We start from the raw sequence: 21,203 nt of genomic DNA on the forward strand, positions 1-21,203 counted from the left end.
TAATATATTCGAATTCCTACTGTGCAGATAGAGGTCATGTGGCTCATTAAGTCCATGCGCTGATCCTCTGAACAGCATCCCATCCTATCCCGATAATGCCACATTTACTATTTTAACCCACCTAGCCTACGCACTACAGGGCAATTTAGCATGGCCAATCCACCCAACCCTCACATCTTTGGATTACGGGAAGAAACTGTAGCATCCAGAGAAAACCCACTCAGACAGAGGGGTAAACCTGCAAACTCCACACAATAACCCAAGATTGGAATTGAATCCAGTTCCCTGCTGCTGGTGAGGCAGCAGTGCTAACCAGTGTCACCTTAAGGAGCAACTAGGAACTACTGGAAGCAATTAACAGATCTGATTTCCAACAAGTCAATGTTTCAATTATGGTTATTTAGTCTCGAGCAGATGTAATGACCAGCTACTATGGGCTCCCTGGGAAGTTCAGTAAAGGAAACAGCAAGGAATCCACTGTTTCTATCATGGCTTCTTCATATTGTGTAGACAAAATACAGATTTATTGATTTCCAAATGCTGCCAATCATCTAGTCTGTTAACACGGCAGGCTGTCATTGTAATTAATAGATCTTAAGAGCAATTTCTGTCATAATAACGGCTGTTTCTGGTCTCCTGCAGTCTTCCAAGAAAGCTCAATGTCAGCTTGAGGAGCAGTGTTTCCTCTTTTGACCATGCACTTTACATCCTTCTGGATTCAATTTCGACAGCAATGAGTCTGTAATCTATGTTGCCTCATGTGGTGTTTCCGTACTAGATGTTGCTCTCATTGTTCCTTTCTTACTGCAATTCCTCTTTGTATCATTCATTTACTCCTCCTCTACACTCATCTTTTGATTGTGTGTGTATACTGGTTCTGCGCTCCAGCAATTCTTTTTTGCCACGTTCCACCTTTCTGACCTAACACAGTTCATTCCCTGCTCTGAGGATCACTGGAGCCGAAACGATAACTCTGCATGTCTCTGCACAGATGCTGTCAGACCTGCTGAGTTTATTCAATAGTTTCCATTTTTCTTTATTTCTCTCTCGCTGGGCTCCATCTTCATCTAACCGCTCACTCCTTTGCGCCCCCACCCCGTCATGAGCGCATATACCACCTTTGCATCAGTTCTGAAGAAGGCTCTCTGCCTTTATTCCTAATGAAGTGCTTTTGCCCGAAACATCGATTTCGCTGCTCCTTGGATGCTGCCTGAACTGCTGTGCTCTTCCAGCACCACTGATCCAGAATGATGTCAGACCTGGTGAATCTCTCCAACAACTTCTGTTTTGGTTTCATTCTCTTTTTTCCCAACTCACACCAAGGTATTTCCTTGAGCATTTGTTTCCAAAACAGAATTTCAAATATTAATACTGTTCCTCCTTCACAGATGACACAGACATAAGCGACACGTTAAGTAACAACACGACAGCCATTGGCACCTTCGACTTCCGGCGCATCTGGTGACGTGTTGGGGAGGCGCCGGTTTGGCTCTGGTCTGAGGGGGGGGAGATGGCTGAGGGCAAAGGTCGAAGCCGAGCTCCGTATCCCAGCGGGGGATCGCAGCGCCCCGTTGCCGGCACCTCCAACGGCACCATGGCCGGAGCCGGAGCTCCGCAGCGCGGCAGGAGGAACTCGGCCGTCTCGGATTGCGTCATGACCGAGGATGAAGAGCTGGCCGACGGCGCCATCCCGTACGGGGCCCGGGATGATGACCCGAACCGCCGGAGGATGCTGAGGCACCAGTACCGGGAGCTCATCAACAGCGTCCAGCGTGAGTGAGCAGGCCCGGGCCCCCCGGCTTCCGCACCTCCTGTTCTTACTCTCACTATCACCAGGTTCCCTCCCCCGTGAACTCCAGTAGGAAACAAATAATAATAGACTTTCGTGCTGACACTCAAACATTGATGTATAAATATCACGGGCCAGTTTGATACCCCATTACCTGTACCTGCATCTTTATTATTGAGAATAGGCTGTTCGGTGTTTGAGCAGGCTTGCCCGTTATAATAGAGCTTATCAATAAGTTCCACTTGGTTAGACTTGAACAATAACACCACGTTCGAGCGGGAGATTTAGGTTCAATTCCCATCTGCTCCAGAGATGTGTAATACAATCTCTGGGGAGGTTGATTTTAAAAATAGCTGAAGCTGCTAGTTTGTAGCTTTCATGAAAAAAATGTGTCGTTGCAGAAAATGATTCTGAACGCTGGTCAGATTTATCCACCTTACTAGTTCAGTTGCTTACCCACTATCCTCATGTGGTTACCAATCTGGTTTTGTGAAGTAAAAGTGGTGTGAACAGTTTCCTCATCCAATGTTAGTGAAATTTGGAATTCTCTTGTTTATTCCACTGGATCTGATCTGTTTTTGCTTGGACCATAATTTATGACACTGGAGGTGAGTCTATGATCAGTGTTCCTCTGTTGGTTTCACAGTTCCTCAAGCACCTGCTGCAAGATCTCCATTCTCTTCTAAAACATTAGTGTTGATGTGAATCAGGATTCTTGGCTCAATTTTGCTCCCAGATGAATTTTTCCCATCTATTGTTATGCTTCCCTCCCTTGCACCAAGGGACATTTATCAGCCACAGCTGCAAATTTGGCAGAAGTTCTGCCACTACTAATGAATTGGAGTTCTTTCATGAGGAATCTTTTGCAACACATTGTTAATTTGTTGTTTTCATTTCTAATGGATGTTATGAATGGACATGAATTTCTCAAACATAAGCATCAACTGTTTCCAATGCCCGAAATTATCTATATTCTTGTTTATATGTTTGTATCCTGTAATTACATCATCTACTCCCTATCTTTGTAGTCTTCTGTAGTGTTGGAATCAAGTAATCCACAGATTTTTGATTTGCATTCTCCCCCTCAATTTTTGCAGAAAATCGAGAAGACATGATCAGACCCAACAGTAATAAATTAACAGAAGCACTTGAAGAAGCGAACAAGCTGTTTTCCAATGGTAAGTGCTCTATTAATTCTGCGTACATGTATACAAATGAGAGGTTGCAATGCAGTGAAATCCAAAAATACAAAGTTGGTTTGAGACACAAAAAATGAACATGCTAGTACAGCACCAGTAAATTTCCTGTTCAGGCCATATCTAAAAATATCAGACTACATCTTAGTTTCTTTGATAACCTTAACCATGACCAGTGGTGTACAATTTTTTTTTTCCTTACCTAATTTCCTCAGTATTTTGGTATTTGTCACCATGAACCTATGGGGGTATAAATATCCAATAGCTGAATTTTTTTTGTACAGAGATCTCATAGCTTTGAACACTGCACACGACTTGAAAATTTAAATTATGCCTTATTATGTATCTTTCAGTTCGACAGACACGTGAGGCAGCTTTGGATGCGCAGTTTCTGGTGCTTGCAACAAACCTGGGTCAAGAGAAAGCTAATCAGTTACACACAGACATGATGGTTTTTGACCCATCAGTCTTTGCAGAGGAACTAGTAAGTTTTGATGGCATGCAAAAGTATTGGAAAAATAAATTGAAAAACTTTCAAATTCATCCCATATGTCAAGCTCGAAACACATTTAAACTCTGATTTTTTTCGTTTTGTACTTAGCGTGCATAATTACCATTATTAGAGTCAATAATGATTACTGTATCTATCCAGTAGCTTTGACATTTGTGTGATTTGGTAAATACTTTGTGGTCTTGACTTTTAGAGTAATAGAATATTTGATTTATTTTAAATCAAAGGTATTTATTTCTAATAATTTCCGGTCTTTTTTATACACAAGATTACTTCACAAAGATTAAAAGCATATGGTAACAACCTTCATTTCCTAGAGAAATAAAAGGACTCTTTGCTGGTTTTATGTTTAATCAATAAGATTATTATGACTTGATGTTTAAATCGAATACTGATATTATCACCTCCTTTCCTATCGCTAGATTAGGAGGAGGAATGCATAGCTGGAAAACAGAATCTAAAATCTGCTATTTTTACTACAAGGAATTTGTTTATTATGATTGGAATAAAAACTAATGTGTAAATCACAATTTCACAAGTTATTTTCACAGTTAATAGCCACAATGAAATACTTTGTTTTTCTCTTCACAGAATTTAAATGCTAATTCTAATACTGTTGGATATAAATTACTTTTGTGCAGTTAACATTCATGGGCTTGAACCGACTCGAAACTGAAGGGAGTGATGATGACGATGAATCTGCAGGGTGGCTTCCAAAAGATGCCTGGACCAAACTTGGAAAAGAAGCTGAGAAATATTTTAAAAGAGCTCCGACCTTTCATTTTATGTAAGTTGAGTACATTTTTTCTCCTGTTATTGCAGACAATTCAGACTATTCAAGAAGACTTGTAGCTCAGGTTGTGGATGAGGTTATTGGCTTGCTTGCTGAACTGATAATTTTGTTTGCAGATGTTTCATCACCATGCTAAGTAACATGGTGAAGCTTTGGTGTTCTCTCCTGCTTGCTGTTTGTGTATCCAGTTCTGCTGGGGTTGGTGGTGTCATTTCCGGTTTTGTTGTTGGTTCTGTTTCTTATTATGTGGGGTCCAACTCTACACGTTTGTTAATGGAGTTCCTGGTTGAGTGCCAGACTCCCAAGAATTCTCATACATGTCTTTGTTTGGCTTGTCCTTGGATGGATATGTTGTCCCAATCGAATTGGTGTCCTTTTATTGTCCATGTGAAGTGATATAAGTGATAGCTGGTCATGTATCTTGGTGGCTAGTTGGTGTTTATGTACCCTGGTCGCAAATTTTCTTTCTATTTGCCCCATTAGTGATTTTGGCAGTCTTCATGTGGTATTTTGAATATAACGTTGGTCCTGTTGATTGTGGATATAGGATCCTTTTGTACTTGTTTGTCATTGTCGTAGTAGGTTGTGGGCTACCATGATACCCAGGGATCGGATCGGAGTGGTGTGGTGGTCATTTCTGATCTGTCCTTAATGTATGGTAGTGTGGCCAGTGTATTCATGCATGTTGTGCCTTCCTGTCATGTGGGTATCGGCAGACTGCGCTTTTTGGGTACCCATTGTTTCTGACAACATTATGTAGGTGTTCGTCTTCTGCTTTGCACAGCTCTAGGGTGCTGTGGTGTGTTATGGCTCTCCTCAACAGTGTTCTGTGTTCTGATACATCTCTGTTTGTAGGTGTTGGGATGGTTGCTTTTGAGAATTTGGTCTGTGTGGATAGCCTTCCTGTGTATGCTGGTCTGGAGCTCCACAGTGGCTTTGCATTCAACCATTACGTCCAGGAATGGCAGTTGGTTGTTTATTTTTTCTTCCTTGGTAGCATTCGTGAAGAAGGGCTTATGCCCAAAACATCGATTCTCCTGCTCCTTTGATGCTGTCTGACCTGCTGCGCTTTTCCAGCGAGACATTTTTCAGCTCTAATCTTCAGCATCTGCAGTCCTCGCTTTCTCCTAGAAATTTATGCCAGTAACGATGTTGTTTTATGAGTTGATGGGTTTCCCCCAGCTCCGAGCATTTGATGACAGAGGTATCATCTACATAGCGGATCCACAATTTTGGGTGGATAGTGGGCAGTGCTGTCTGTTCTAGTCTTTGCATGACATTCTCTGTTATTAATCCTGATATTGGTGATCCCACGGATGTTCCATTGATTTATTTGTATACCTGGGAGTGAAGCTGTGGGTATAAGAGGAGGCCCCCAGTTTGTGTACTTTGGGAATCCATTGAAGCAGGGTGTGTTGGATCACTGTGGCTTCATTTTTTTGGAGATCAGTTAATTTCCCCTGTCTTGTGTAGATTTCTTGGGTAACTATAATGCGGTATTGCAGTTGTGGTGTTGGATCTGTCGCCATCTATTGGTAGGTGTCAGCATCTGCTAGTAGTGTGTTCGCTTTCTCCATGTATTGTGCTCTGTTCAGTATGATGGTCATGTGCCCTTTGTCTGCCGATAGGATTACGATGTTTTTGTTCCTCATGATTCCTTCTAGGGCTTTCCTCTCTTGTGTGTTGAGGGTGATTCCTTTTCTCTTTCTGTTGAGCATTTGGGGTCACTGTCTCGATAGTCTGCTGAGTTTTCTCTGTGAGTCCTCTGTTCTTGACAGTGTCTTCTAATGCCGCTAGGAGGTCCATTTTATTGGTGTGTCTTTGGTTGTAATTCAGTCTGCATACCAGTATGGCTTTTTGGTGTCTGTTATTGATTGGTGTGAGAGGTTTTTATCCAAGTATATGATTTGTTTGTGTTGACGCTGTGGGTGAGTTAGTCAGTTTCTTCTGTAGGGTTAGTCTTTTTTTTTTGTCTTGGTCTTCCATTGTTTCATGCAGATGGCTAGTTCTAGTGTAGTTGTTCCGTTCATGCTTGGTCGAGTTGGTGTACCAAGTTTTTTGGCACATGATTTCCTGCTCATCTTTGTGGAGGCAGTTGTGGGTATCATTAACCACCTACCCACAGCATTCTGCGGCTGTTGTGTTCTGCTATTTTCCACGCTAATTGGATGTTGAGAGGTTGTACTTATATTGTACGTTGTGGTCACACCTGTTTTCTGATGCATTCATGCAGGAAGTGGAGTTGCTTATGTGTAGCGCTCTCAAATGGCAGAGGTATCCCATCGTCAGGCAGTTTCAGTGTTGGACCTGGAGTTGTTGAGAGTATTCATGAAGATTTGTGGTTTAGGTTGTGGATGAGATTATTGACTTGCTTGCTGAGCCGGTAAGTTTGTTTGCAGCTGTTTCATCACCATGCTAGGTCACATCATCAGTGTGCCTCCGGTGAAGCGTTGGTGTTCTGTCCCACTTATTATTTACGTATCTAGTTCTGATGGGGTTGGTGGTGTCAGTTCCAGTTTTGTTGTTGGTTCTGTTTCTTAGTGATTGGTATGTGGGGTCCAAATTTGCATGTTTGTTAAATGAGTTCCGATTGAATATGAGGCTTCCAGGAATTCCCAAGTCTCTGTTTGTCCCATTCAAACTGGACAAGCCAATGTATCCATCTAGAGACTTGGGAATTTCTGGAAGCCTGACACTCAACCCAGAACTCCATTAACAATAATGTAGATTTGGCCCCAAATACTAACCAGTAACTAACAGAACCAACAAAAACAACCCGAAATGACACCACCAGCCCCAGCAGAACCAGACACATAAATAGCAGGTGGGACAGAACACCAGTGCTTTACTGGGGGTGCACTGATGATGTTGCTTAGCATGGTGTGTAAAACATCTGTGAACAAACTTACTAGCTCAGCGAGCAAGTCAACAACTTCACTTGTGATAATGCCAACCTTGTAGTATTCCATTGGCTGTCATGTTTTATTGGTGTGATAACCTCAACTCATAAGCTCAATAAAGTAACTTATATGGAATGCTGTGCAAGTTTACTTTAAACATTATTGTCTTATGATCTAGGCTGGGGTCATTCAAGAGTGAACCTCCAGTTCCACGACAGAGAACTGAGAGACAGAAGAGAGCCCCAACAAAAGAAGAACGTAGAATAATGCCAACTCAGGTTTGTTGTATTTTTTAATGTTTCATTGTCAATCTGCATTTCATTGCTTCCATGCCTGAGTTCAGGCTGTCTTCTCAACAAAACCTTTTGGATTACATGTGGACCAACACAGATACAAATTGTGCTGTGTAAGGCAATCACACAAATGTGAAATTCTCTATCTGGCCTCTGTGATAACCCAGTAAGTTTTGGACAGGGGAAACATAAACTTAGCCAGCACTTCTAAACTTCCTTTTTTTTTTCTTCATAATTCACGAGATGTGGGCAATACTGACCAGGCCAGCATTTATTACCCATCCCTAATTGCCCAGAGGGCAGTGTAAGAGTTAACCACATTGTCATGGGTCTGGGGTAATTTGCAGGCCATATCAAGTAAGGATGTCAGTTTCCTTCCCAAAAGGACATTAGTGAACCAGGTGGGATTTTCCGATAATCGAGAGTCATTTCATTGTCACCAATAGACTTCTAATTCCAGATGATTGTGGAATTCAAATTCCACCATCTGCCGTGGCAAGATTCGAACCTGGGTGCCCAGACATTGCCAGGATCTCTGGAGTAATAGTGTACCAATAATACCACTGGGCTGTCATCTCCCCTGAATTATTATTTGCTTGTTTTCCTTATGTGATCTGGAACCATATGCCATAGTGTTAAAGGTTTAGATGGACAGAAATTTCTTAAGTGTGTACAAGACAATTTTCTGATTCAGTATGTGGGTGTACCTATTAGAGAAGGTGCAAAACTTGACCTACTCTTGGGAAATAAGGCAGGGCAGGTGACTGAGGTGTCAGTGGGGGAGCACTTTGGGGCCAGTGACCATAATTCTATTTGTTTTAAAATAGTGATGGAAAAGGATAGACCAGATCTAAGTTGAAATTCTAAATTGGAGAAAGGCCAATTTTGACAGTATTAGGCAAGAACTTTCAAAAGCTGATTGGAGGCAGATGTCCGCAGGTAAAGGGATGGCTGGAAAATAGGAAGCCTTCAGAAATGAGATAATAAGAATCCAGAGAAAGTATATTCCTGTCAGGGTGAAAGGGAAAGCTGGTAGGTATAGGGAATGCTGGATGACTAAAGAAATTGAAGGTTTGATTAAGAAAAAGAAGGAAGCATATGTCAAGTACAGACAGGATAGATCGAGTGAATCCTTAGAAGAGTATAAAGAAAGTAGGAGGAGACTTAAGAGGGAAATCAGGAGGGCAAAATGGGGACATGAGATAACTTTGGCAAATAGAATTAAGGAGAATCCAAAGGGTTTTTACAAATATATTAAGGACAAAAGGGTAACTAGGGAGAGAATAGGGCCCCTCAAAGATCAGCAAGGCGGCCTTTGTGTGGAGCCAAAGAAAATGGGGGAGATACTAAATGAATATTTTGCATCAGTATTTACTGTGGAAAAGGATATGGAAGACATAGACTGCAGGGAAATAGATGATGACATCTTGCAAAATGTCCAGATTACAGAGGGGGAAGTGCTGGATGTCTTGAAACGGTTAAAGGTGTATAAATCCCCAGGACCTGATCAGGTGTACCCGAGAACTCTGTGGGAAGCTAGAGAAGTGATTGCTGGGCCTCTTGCTGAGATAATTGTATTGTCGATAGTCACAGGTGAGGTGCTGGAAGACTGGAGGTTGGCAAACATGGTGCCACTGTTTCAGAAGGGTGATAAGGACAAACCAGGGAACTATAGACCAGTGAGCCTGACCTCGGTGGTGGGCATGTTGTTGGAGGGAATCCTGAGGGACAGGATGTACATGTTTTTGGAAAGGCAAGGACTGATTCGGGATAGTCAGCATGGCTTTGTGCGTGGGAAATAATGACTCACAAACTTGATTGAGTTTTTTGATGAAGTAACAAAGAAGATTGATGAGGGCAGAGCAGTAGATGTGACCTATATGGACTTCAGTAAGGCTTTCAACAAGGTTCCCCATTGGAGACTGATTTGCAAGGTTAGATCTCATGGAATACAGGGAGAACTAGCCATTTGGATACAGAATTGGCTCAAAGGTAGAAGACAGAGGGTGGTGGTGGAGGGTTGGTTTTTCAGACTGGAGGCCTGTGACCAGTGGAGTGCCACAAGGATCGGTGCTGGGCACTCTACTTTTTGTCATTTACATAAATGATTTGGATGCGAGCAGAGGAGGTACAGTTAGTAAGTTTGCAGATGACATCAAAATTGGAGGTATAGTGGACAGTGAAGAGGGTTACCTCAGATTATAACAGGATCTTGATTGGATGGGCCAATGGGCTGAGAAGTGGCAGATGGAGTTTAATTCAGAGAAATGCGAGGTGCTGCATTTTGGGAAAGCAAATCTTAGCAGGACTTATACACTTAATGATAAGGTTGATGAACAAAGAGACCTTGGAGTGCAGGTTCATAGCTCCTTGAAAGATAGATAGGATAGTGAAGAAGGTATGCTTTCCTTTATTGGTCAGAGTATTGAGTACAGGAGTTGAGAGGTCATGTTGCGGCTGTACAGGACATTGGTCAGGCCACTGTTGGAATATTGCGTGCAATTCTGGTCTCCTTCCTATCGGAAAGATGTTGTGAAACTTGAAAGGGTTCAGAAAAGATTTACAAAGATGTTGCGAGAGTTGGAGGATCTGAGCTACAGGGAGAGGCTGAACAGGCTGTTTTCCCTGGAGCGTCAGAGGCTGAGGGGTGACCTTATAGAGGTTTACAAAATTATGAGGGGCATGGATAGGATAAATAGACAAAGTCTTTTCCCTGGGATCGGGGAGTCCAGAACTAGAGGGCATAGGTTTAGGGTGAAAGCGGAAAGATATAAAAGAGACCTAAGGGGCAACTTTTTCACGCAAAGGGTGGTACGTGTATGGAATGAGCTGCCAGAGGCTGTGGTGGAGGCTGGTACAATTGCAACATTTAACAGGCATTTGGATGGGTATATAATAGGAAGCTTTTGGAGGTATATGGGCCGGGTGCTGCAGGTGGGACTAGGTTGGGTTGGGATATCTGGTCAGCGTGGATGGGTTGGACCGAAGGGTCTGTTTCCATGCTGTGCGTCTCTATGACTCAAAGTCACGTGTACAAACCATCTAGATTATTATAGTGTTAGACCAGCAATCCAATGGCATTGATTTTAAGAGTTCAATTGAAGTTCTTTTTCTTTTCATTCATTCAGAGGGCATTTGAGAGACAACCCCATTGCTGTGGGTTTGGAGTCATGTATAGGCCAGACCAGGAAAGGGCGGTAATTTTGTTCTCAAAAGGATTTTGGTAAACCAGATGAGATTTTTCCAACAATGGATTCATTGTCATGATTAGATTTCCAGATATTTATTGAATCCAATTCAGATTTCACCATCTGCCATGGCAGGATTTAAACCTGAGTCCCTAGAACTTGGGTCTCAGGATTAGCAGTCCAGCAATTGCATCACTGGGCCATTGCTTCCCCTGCTGTGTTTAGTACCCTGTGGCTAGCAACAAAGGTGAGAAAGAATTACTGATTCTGGAAGCTTGACTCTGTTAAATAAAACAAAGCCAATTCACTAATAATCTTTTTTAGAGAATCATATCTGTATGACCACTGGTCTGGTCTGTCTGACCAATGTCCTGTTGAGGATTTATTCTGAAATGTCCTGTTAAGTGGCTTAACTAGACCCTCTTCCATAAGACAGTAAGATGCAGGAGGAGTAGGCCATTTAGCCCATTGAGTCTGTGCCGCCATTCAATGAAATCGTGGCTAAACCAATGCTCAACCCCACTTTCTTGTCTTAACTTTAATCCTTGATTCCCTTACTGATTAAAAATTTGGCTGACTCAGCCTTAAATATATAATTAATGACCAAGCCTTAACAGCCAAACCAGGTGAAGAATTCCACAGTCTCTCAACCTCCTGAAAGAAGTTAAAAATCACACAACACCAGGTTATAGTCCCAACAGGTTTAAATGGAAGCACACTAGCTTTCGGAGCGACGCTCCTTCACCTGATGAAGGAGCATCGTTCCGAAAGCTAGTGTGCTTCCGATTAAACCTGTTGGACTATAACCTGGTGTTGTGATTTTTAACTTTGTACACCCCAGTCCAAAACCGGCATCTCCAAATCGTGAAAGAAGAAATTCCTCCGCATCTCTGTTTTAACTGTGCGATCCATTATTCTGAAATTATGCTGTCTGGTCCAAGATTCTCCCACCCTGGGAAACAACCTTTCCACGTCTACTCTGTCAAGTTTCCTGAAGCTCTTGTATGTTTCAATAAGGCTGACTCTCTTTTCTGTTAAATTTCAATGAGTACAGGCCCAACCTACTCAACTTATCTTCATAAGACAATCCCCGCATACCTGGTGTGAGCCTAGTGAACCTTCTCAGGATTGCCTCCAAAGCCTGCATATTTGTTCTTTACATAAAGGGCCCAAACCTTTCACAGTACTCCAGCTATGGCTTGACTCATGCCTTGTATAGTTTTAGTGAAATTTTCCAACTTGTATACTTCATATCCTTTGAAATAAAGGGCAACATTCCATTTATTTTCCCTATTACCCCCGAACTTGGATGTTAGCTTTTTGTGATTCATGAACAAGCACTCTCAAAACCTCTATTCTGTAGTTTTCTGTAGTCTTTCTTCATTTAAATAATACTCAACTCCACTACCCTTCCTGGCAGTATGCTTATTTTTCACCCACTCGTATATACCTGTCTATATCCTTCTGAAAACTCTCTATCACCTTCACATATATTTGTGTCATCCACAAACTATGCTATAGTATATTCACTTACCTCATCCAAGTCGTTAATATATATTTTAAATAATTGTGGCCCCAGCACTGATCCCTGCGGCACACCACTAGTTACAAGTTGCCTTCCTGAACATGCCCATCTTATCCTAACTCTATTAGTTAGCCAATCTTCTGTCATGAGCAATGAGGGATGGATAAGAAATGTGGCCTTGCCTGAATACTATGGAGTCATGCAGCATGGAAACAGGCCCTTTGGCATACCATTGTCTATGTCAATCAACAAACACCAAATGACATGAATCCCATTTACCTCCATAGCCTACAGTTCCCTGACATTTTAAATCTACATTGACATGTTGCTTAAATGTTGCACGAGTACCATCCTCCATCCCCCTCTCAGGCAACTCAGTCATACTTCTACCACCCTGTGGATGAAAATTTTTTTTCTCCAATCTTTTCTAACCCGATTACTCCTCACCTTAAACTTATGCCTCCTGGTCTCAGACACATTTGCCAAAGGGAAAAGATTCTCACAATTTATTCTGTCTATGTCTTTCAAAATTTTGTACTCCTCAATCAGATCTCCTCCTCAGCCTCCTCTGCTCCAAAAAATAAACCCAACTTGTCCAGTCTCTTATAACTGAGAGTTTTCATTCTAGACAACATGCTGATGATCTATTTTCTTTCAATGCCTTTTAGTTTTAATCCTCATGACCTATAGCTCACTGGAATACTTCCTGGATCTAAGTTTTTGGAATTTATATTGTTATTCAACTCTTTTCATTAAAAATCTGGATCTTATAAATCTACTCTGTTCTAAAACATCTACTTATTTTTGTAAAGTAAAAACCAAACTTTTTGTTCCAATGATATAACTGGAGCAGTGCAAAACCAAATATTAGCAAACAAGTTTGTAACTGAGTTCCAGTTATGAAAATATCAAAAAGTCAATTTAAATGAAGCAGGAATTAATTTATCTTAGATTCAACCCAGTGATGTACAAACAGTACTTAGTTTTTAAATTTAAATTGCAGTTTTAAAAGTTTGGTTTAGCCTTTTTTCCCTAACTGTAGTATGATCTTCTTAGATAATATGGAATATTAAGGCTCTTTATTATGCCCTTCCACTATTGGTCCCACTTTTTTTTAAGTGATTCCTAAATAAATACTGAACACATGGAATAAATCTAACCTGTTAAAATGGCATTTAAGTAGCTTGAAATAAAGGAAAATGTGAGCAGTAAATTCGAGCTATTAACTTGGAGATTTATGTAAATGATCTTACCTAGATTTTTAAATTTAAAAAATTATTTAATTTTTGAACAGTCTGCTTCTATAAATCACTTATTTTTAAAAGCTGAAGAAAATGGATGAATCTCATCAAGAAGCCACTGAAAAGGAAGTTGAAAGAATCTTGGGACTGCTACAGGAATACTTCAAATCTGACCGTGAGTATGGTACATGCAGCATGCTAACTTCTGGGCCTTTGTTGCTATTCTTTACAGTTAAAACTCTTGACACAATTCTGAAACAATCTTTACCACTACTATTTAAGAGAGTTTCAAGTTGAGTAATGAAAATTAGAACTATGTTTTGTGTAATTTGTAGTAGTAAATGTACTTAACATGACAACGAAAGGACTTGACTATTTCTAGTACTCAAAATTTGACTTGGATGTAGAACTTTGTCCAATTGATATCATTGCGCATACTTTTTTTTTTCATTCACTCTTAATCCTTCTTAATCAGCAATATATTCATATATATTTTGATTGTTTCATTCTTGGCTTCATAATCTTGTGTTTCACATTTGATTCTTTTTAATTCATTCATTGAGGTATGGGCATTGCTGATTAGGCCAGCATGTATTGCCATTCCTTAATTGTTCTGGATAAGGTAGTGTCCATTTTGAACATAATGGTAGTTGATTTTTGACTTGCTTAACAGGAATTACTCTTGATCTCACCTGGCAATCAGCAGTCAATTCCATTGATTAGATTAGATTACTTACAGTATGGAAACAGGCCCTTCGGCCCAACAAGTCCACACCGACCCGCCGAAGCGCAACCCACCCATACCCCCACATTTACCCCTTACCTAGCACTACGGGCAATTTAGCATGGCCAATTCACCTGACCTGCACATCTTTGGACTGTGGGAGGAAACCGGAGCACCCGGAGGAAACCCACGCAGACACTGGGAGAACGTGCAAACTCCACACAGTCAGTCACCTGAGTCGGGAATTGAACCCAGGTCGCTGGTGCTGTGAGGCAGCAGTGCTAACCACTGTGCCACCGTGCCACCCTTGCAGACAGCCCCATTCCACCTACAGAATAACTATGAACAATGTTGAATCACTGAATTGTTTGAAGTGACCTAATTTAATGAGCAACCTTGGCCTTCAGAACTTTATGGTGGGAACCAACCGCTGCAGGTGCATTTTATCCTTTCTTCAACATTCCTATTTTCAGCAGTTTAATCTCTGCCTCATCTCCACGTTCTTGGAAGTACATCACACAGGACTGCCAGAACATTGCTATATTGCATTCTACCACTGTTTACATACCTCAACACAATACAATAATAACTTCTATCTAATCATGTATAATTCATTCATCTTTCTCATCATTCACTTTGTTTGCACCTTCTGTTTGTAAATTATAACTCTTTTTGCTTTCATGCAATGACTATTGAGACACGATTTTTGTAGTTTTATTACCTGATTTCCAAATCTGGTATTTGCTCAACCATAAAGTATATTTTACAAAGGTTCATACAATTAGTATTTGAAGAGAGAATGCAACCTTGTGAAGATTGTAATTTTGTGAATGTATTTTTACAGCTGAGACACCAATCAATTTCTTTGACTTTGTAATTGATCCACATTCCTATGCACGGACTGTAGAGAACATATTTCATGTGTCCTTCATTGTGAGGGTAAGTGTTACATAAAATAATTGACTGGAAGGGCAACTACTTTCACCAAACTTCCCTCTGCCAAAAGAGTACATCAAAGCATTGTGTAAGAGGAGAAATTTCACCTTGCAAGAGCAAGATGCTTTTTCTCCTGATCTGTGAACCTCTTGCTCTGTTGTCTCGTGAATGTTGATCATCTTTGTGACTATTCATTTGTAGGATGCTATAGTTTGGATTATAGCTGTTATTATTTGATAACTCTACCCAGGCCTCTGAACAGTGTGCCTTCTCTAACCCAACAGTGCTAAAATTTGTTTGTAATGTCACTGCTGCTGGTTCAACTGAGACCAACTATTACAGTATAGATTAGAGAATCCTTTTTCTATAAAGGATTATTTCCGACGTTGTACCTCAAGGGTCCATTTTGTACAAATAAGTTGATAGAGAAACTTGCCTTGTGCATCTAATACTGTGTTGAATTTGTAGCTTTTGCTTGAGACTGTTAAGTGTTGATTCCAGCTTGGACAGTACTTTGTAGGTGCATCTATAATGTAGAGTACTTTTAGTTGTACCTTTAGCAATTTCCCCATTGTAGTTGAATGTTTAGTGAGCATAACGGAATCATTGGAATGCAAAGTTGAGTGGGTTCAAGGCCCTTTGTGTGCACGAATTGCATCTGGGCGGGTGTTCTATTGACACTGTGCTTTGTAGCGTGAAATTCTCCATTTCATAGAGCCTTATTGATCATTAAATCTAGTCCCAACTCCTAAGTTTCTGGATATTATCTAAAATTATGGTGTAATGTCATTTCAGGATGGATTTGCTGCCATTGGACTTGACCAAGATAAATTACCGATCATTGGTGAGTTACTCTAGAGATTTATCTGGAGACTTCTTTTACAGCTGGGCTCAATCAGTACTAATGTTTATCTATTGCACAGAATAACTTCTGTCTTTTTGAAAAGATAACTGAATCCCATTGCATTATTTGAAGAAAAACATTGGCATTCTCCCAGGTTTCTGGTCAATACTTATCCAAAGTATTGGTCATGTATCCGATTTCTGTTTAGAGGACCCTGCTATACATTAGTTGATTGTTCAGAGTGTATTGGGTACCCCAGGGAATGCAAAATGCCCTCTGTAAATGAAACTCTTTCCCTTTTTATATTTGAAAGTCATGACCAGAGCTCAGCCTGCCTGTAACTATAATTTGTAAAAAGGATCTGAAGCATAAGTAAATTAAGTCTTTTTTTTGTAAACGTAGTGGACCAATTTATTGTATATATTTTCATAATGATTATATATATATATATATGTTGTCGATATTTTAGAGAACAGATCCATCTTCACCATCACGTACAAACAAATCTCCAAAATCAGATAACTCTTTTTATCAAACCTGTTCTTCTGTCTGTATGCATAAATCTTCTGCTTGAACAGGACTACAATTGTAGCTTTCTTTTGTGATTTGATGAATCACAAAGTGTTTCTCAAAGAAAGATGGGCAGATAGGGTTACACATTAGGGCCTTGACAGTTGCAAGCACAGCCACCAATGGTAGAATGATTACAAGTGGATATATAAGAGGTCATAATTGGAGCAGCACAGGTGTCATGGAGGTTCTCGTCAAGAGCTGGAGAGACTTGATATCAAGTCAAAAAGTCATGGGAAGAATTTGAAATCAAGAATGAGAATTATAAAACTGAAGTGCTGCTTACGTAGGCCATATGGCACAGAGGTAGGCCATTTGGCCCAGTTCATGCCGGTACCTATGTATCCACTTGAGCGGCTTCCTTCCGTTCCTTATCTAAATCTACCATCCTAACCATCTATTCCTTGCTCACTGATCTATTTGCCTAACTTTCCATTAAACATCTATGGTATTCATTTTCAACTACACCTTTGGAGGAGTGAGTTCAGTATTCTCACCAGTTTTTGGGTAAAATAAGTTTCTTTTGAATTCCTTCTTGGATTTCTTGGTCTTTACCTTGTGTTTATGGCTTCTATTTATGTTCTTCACATAATAAAATTTTCTTTCCACTGGTTTTGAACTTCTGATCTTGGTTTTCATGCTATGCTGTGAACTAAAGTGCAGCCTATCATTGTCCACCATGTAAGATTGATGATTAGGTGTTAAAATGTTCTGGATTGAATCAACATGTGTCTCAATACAATTCTTAGATAACAGTACAATTTTCTGGTTTCTCAGAATATGTTGGCCAGCAGCCAATGAGATCTTATGGATTACCTTGCTTAGAGCACTTGAGGTATTATGTTAGCATCCGAGTCAATAAATCTATTAACCTGAACCGATTTCAAGACATGCCATAATGGTCCCTATTAGCTGATATTTGTCAATGGGTATAAAATAGACAAAGATTAATCATAAGTGTCTGTATATTATCAAAGGAAATTTGAATTTTTGTGATATTTATTTTCAGAGCCAGTAAATGAAGCTGTTGATAACGAAAGACCACAACAACAAAGGCAACAGACAGTTATTTCTTTGAGTCAGCAGGAGTGGAAAGTAGGTATAGTAACTTGAGACTTAAAGAAAATTAACTATGCTAAGGCCATTTTGAAGTTTTTAATCAAATTTAAGTTGAGAGAGGCTTTATTCTGAATTGTCTTGCAATCAAAAGATTTTGTTCAGGATTTTTAAGTATTCCATACACTCTGTTAAGGGGAGATAGTGATGCAGTCGTGATGTGTCTGGACTATAATTCAGAGCCCCAATTTGATATTCTGGAGACGTGTTTGAATCCCACCATAGCAAATGGTGGAAATTTGAATCCCATTTTTTAAAAAATCTGCAATTAAAAGATGTAGTCACTGTTGATTGAACCAACAGGTTTTTAAATGCACTGTTTCCCTTTTGAGGGAAGGACATTGTTGTCCTTACCTGATCTGGCTTCTGTGATACCAGACCCACAGTAATGTGGTTAGCTGTTAATTGCCCTTTGCAATGGTCCTAGCAAGCCACTCAGTGGGCAATAAATGTCGGTCAAGCCAGCAACACTCACATCCCATTAATGAATTAAGAAACAATTTTGTAGGATGACATGTAAATGTCATAAGGAGAAAGTAAGGACTCCAGATAGAGTCATAGAGATGTACATCACAGAACAAACCCTTCTGTCCAATTCGTCCATACCGACCAGATATCCCAGCCCAATCTAGTCCCATTTGGCAGCACCCTGCCCATTATCCCTCCAAACCCTTCCTGTTCATATACCCATCCAGATGCCTTTTAAATGTTGCAAATGTACCAGCCTCCACCACTTTCTCTGGCAGCCAATTCCATACACGCACCACCATCAGCATAAAAAAAGTTGGGGGGGGGGGGTGTGGTGATGGGGAAGGTAGCTTAGAAGGTGATAGGTGAATGCAAGTGGGGGGTGATGGTGATAGGTCAGAGTTGTGGGTGGAGCGGATAGGTGGGAAGGAAGATGGACAGTGGGATAGTTCAAGAGGGCAGTGCTGAGTTGGAGGGTTGAATCTGGGATGAGGTGGTGGGGGGGGTGGGGAGGAGAGATGAAGTTAACATGCTCACTTACTCTAATTGACTGCTGACAGATACTTTGAATCTTTAAAATACCATGAGTGCTCTGATATTTTGCTTCATAGAATCTCTGCAGTGTGGAAGCAGGCTATTTGGCTCATCATGTCCACACTGACCCTCCAAAGAGCATCCCATCCAGATCCCACCTCCCCTGCTCTATCCTGTAATACTGTATTTCCCATGGCTAATCCATCTAGCCTGCACATGTTTGGGGATTGTGGGAGGAAACCAGAGCACCTGATAGCAACCCACGCATACATGGAGAATGTGCAAACTCTACACAGTCACCCACAGCTGGAAATGTACCTGGTTGCCTGGCACTATGATGTAGCAGTGTTAACCAACCACTGAGCCACCATGCTTGGATGTAGAAGTAACTTGCATTAGGCAAATTGTAGTGAAATGAAAGCAAAATTCTTTATCATATTTATCATTATAGTCGACCCCCCCCCCCGTTGGGTCTATAAACCAGCATTTTTTTTTAGATTAGATTACTTAGTGTGGAAACAGGCCCTTCGGCCCAACAAGTCCACACCGACCCGCCGAAGCGACAACCCACCCATATCCCTTACCTAACACTACGGGCAATTTAGCATGGCCAATTCACCTGACCCGCACATCTTTGGACTGTGGGAGGAAACCGGAGCACCCGGAGGAAACCCACGCAGACACGGGGAGAACGTGCAAACTCCACACAGTCAGTCGCCTGAGGCGGGAATTGAACCCAGGTCCCTGGCGCTGTGAGGCAGCAGTGCTAACCACTGTGCCACCGTGCCGCCTAATTTCTGATTTATGTTGTTAACAAACCACTTAAGCTTTTCATTTTCATAATTTAGGTTTCATTATTTTAAATAACATTTGAATTATGTACATGTGTTACAAATACTAAAATACTTATTTTAATTCTTGCAGGAAATAATTGACACATTTGAAATTGCAGATGCCATGATACCACCAGCCAAGCAAGGGGACTGATTAAATTCTTTGATATATTCAATGTGCGTAGGTTTTTTACCTGTTTATTTTTATCAAGTGGACAATTCAGAATACTAATGTTTGTCATCTCAGTTTTTTAAAATAAAGTATTTAGATAAGTTAGTGTTTCATTTGGACTGAAGTTTAGCTTTCCTTGGACAATGTGCTGTACAAGTAACCTTTTTATAACTTGTGCACTGAAAATTGTATCCCAGATTTTATTAAACAAGTTATGCAACAGCACAAGTACAAAAGGTCTTCTAGTTCACGCTGTTGAGGTGTGAATTTCTACAGTAGTACCATCAATGTATGTACTGCCAGTGACATCAGCTGATAAAACAACCATCAATCTGAGCTAACTAAAGGATCACTTGTGGCATTAACTATACATGGGTTGTAGGCCACAGGTATGGGAATCTTTATCACAACAGATTTAAAATAAATTTGAAGGTGTATGCAGTAATTACTTGTAAAATAAAGATTAATAAAAATTGAAATTTTTAATCAATTAACCTTAAGTAAATTTCTGAATCCAAAATTCAGTATTCTCTTATCTTTTTCTATGCCCTTTACCTAATTGGGCTAGCAAATGTCCTGTGTACCTGCACAACATACTCCATTTAAAATCTTTAATTTGTAGTACATTTCCTTTTTACATTTGTTTTGTTTAATGTAGATTAGCAAGAAAATGGGCATATGTTCTGTAGTGTGTTCCACCGATCTTATCACATTCTGTATACTCTAATTTAAAATCAACTTTGACTGTAATTGTCCTAAAATGTGCACTTTTTGATTACTGTTCAACACTTTGTTTACAGGTGCCTTATCGAAAATCTCTGCAAGAATTAAAGATGGAATCTTCAAAGTGAGGATTATTTTGTATATTTAACTGAGAAAGTTTGTACAGCAATGTAATAAACATTACACAAATGAACATGGTAATTTTTTCTTAAAGTTAACAATCCCAGCTACTTTTTGCCTGGATGTAGTCATGAATTGTTTTTTTTTTAATAAAATTAATTGTTTAATTTTCCTATTGTTCTTGTTTTTTAAAAGAAAATCCATGAGCAAAATTATATACAAATGCAGGTTGACTGGAAACATTAACTATCAAATTCTTCTTGACAAGTAAATGAATTTATCACTAAATTCATAACATAAGGCTATGATCAAATCTGGAGAGGTGAATAAATTCCACACTCTACACTCCTGAGGTTGGTATCACAGTTTTGGAATTTTTAAACACGTTTTCTTACCAATTTGACACAGATGTGAAGTTAATTTTACTGTAAACTCACTTAGTAAAAGAATAAACATTAAGATAGTAAAGCATGTCTTGAACTGCATAATGTATATACATACACTGATATGAAAACAAACTGTGGGTGGCACGTTGGCAGAGTGGTTAGCACTGCTGCCTCACAGCGCCAGAGACCCGGGTTCAATTCCCGACTCAGGCGACTGACTGTGTGGAGTTTGCACGTTCTCCCCGTGTCTGCGTGGGTTTCCTCCGGGTGCTCCGGTTTCCTCCCACAGTCCAAAGATGTGTGGGTCAGGTGAATTGGCCATGCTAAATTACACCCTTGTT

The 21,203-nt window shown here is 40.3% G+C and overlaps 1 protein-coding gene across 1 annotated transcript; it reads left to right on the plus strand.

Moving 5' to 3' along the window:
* Nucleotides 1–1,445: 1,445 nt before the first annotated feature.
* On the plus strand, nucleotides 1,446–20,604 carry nsmce4a (NSE4 homolog A, SMC5-SMC6 complex component). Its single transcript, XM_060842058.1, has 11 exons — nucleotides 1,446–1,772; nucleotides 2,887–2,967; nucleotides 3,339–3,469; nucleotides 4,138–4,283; nucleotides 7,368–7,467; nucleotides 13,521–13,611; nucleotides 15,005–15,099; nucleotides 15,892–15,940; nucleotides 17,520–17,605; nucleotides 19,553–19,638; nucleotides 20,434–20,604. Exons 1-10 carry the CDS (start codon nucleotides 1,511–1,513, stop codon nucleotides 19,613–19,615), a joined length of 1,104 nt encoding a protein of 367 aa, XP_060698041.1. The 5' UTR covers nucleotides 1,446–1,510; the 3' UTR covers nucleotides 19,616–19,638; nucleotides 20,434–20,604.
* Nucleotides 20,605–21,203: the final 599 nt, after the last annotated feature.

The sequence above is a fragment of the Hemiscyllium ocellatum genome, chromosome 22 (assembly GCF_020745735.1).
Source record: "Hemiscyllium ocellatum isolate sHemOce1 chromosome 22, sHemOce1.pat.X.cur, whole genome shotgun sequence".
Classification (NCBI taxonomy): Eukaryota; Metazoa; Chordata; class Chondrichthyes; order Orectolobiformes; family Hemiscylliidae; genus Hemiscyllium; species Hemiscyllium ocellatum.